The following is a 255-nucleotide window of genomic DNA, read 5'->3' as shown; positions in this document are numbered from 1 at the left end:
CTAGTCACGGTTGGCAGTCGCCCAGGCACGCCATTCCGTAACATCCGCAAGGAGAAGAGTGTTTTGATGCGCAATCTGCTCCATACCTTTCGCCAACGCTTCTGTCGGGTTGTGCGGCGTTTGAGAAACCCAGGTGTCGGTATTGGGAAAAGCAGGCTCTTCGGGTGAAGGTGTCCGTAATTTAACATCCAGTTTGGATATAACCGTTTCCGGGTTATGAGGGATAATCCCGGCCCCTCGAAAGCCCCCAGCCAT

The 255-nt window shown here is 53.7% G+C and overlaps 1 protein-coding gene across 1 annotated transcript; it reads right to left on the bottom strand.

The window, feature by feature from the left end:
- Window positions 1–255, bottom strand: MGG_10222 (uncharacterized protein; the record flags this gene model as incomplete). Its single annotated transcript, XM_016990491.1, has 1 exon — window positions 1–255. The coding sequence occupies one exon, from the start codon at window positions 253–255 to the stop codon at window positions 1–3; it is 255 nt and encodes an 84-aa protein (XP_016846090.1).

This window comes from Pyricularia oryzae (genome assembly GCF_000002495.2).
Source record: "Pyricularia oryzae 70-15 unplaced genomic scaffold supercont8.8_45, whole genome shotgun sequence".
Lineage (NCBI taxonomy): Eukaryota > Fungi > Ascomycota > Sordariomycetes > Magnaporthales > Pyriculariaceae > Pyricularia > Pyricularia oryzae.
The sequence above is the reverse complement of the archived record's forward strand: the minus strand, read 5'-3'. Positions and strand labels throughout refer to the sequence as shown.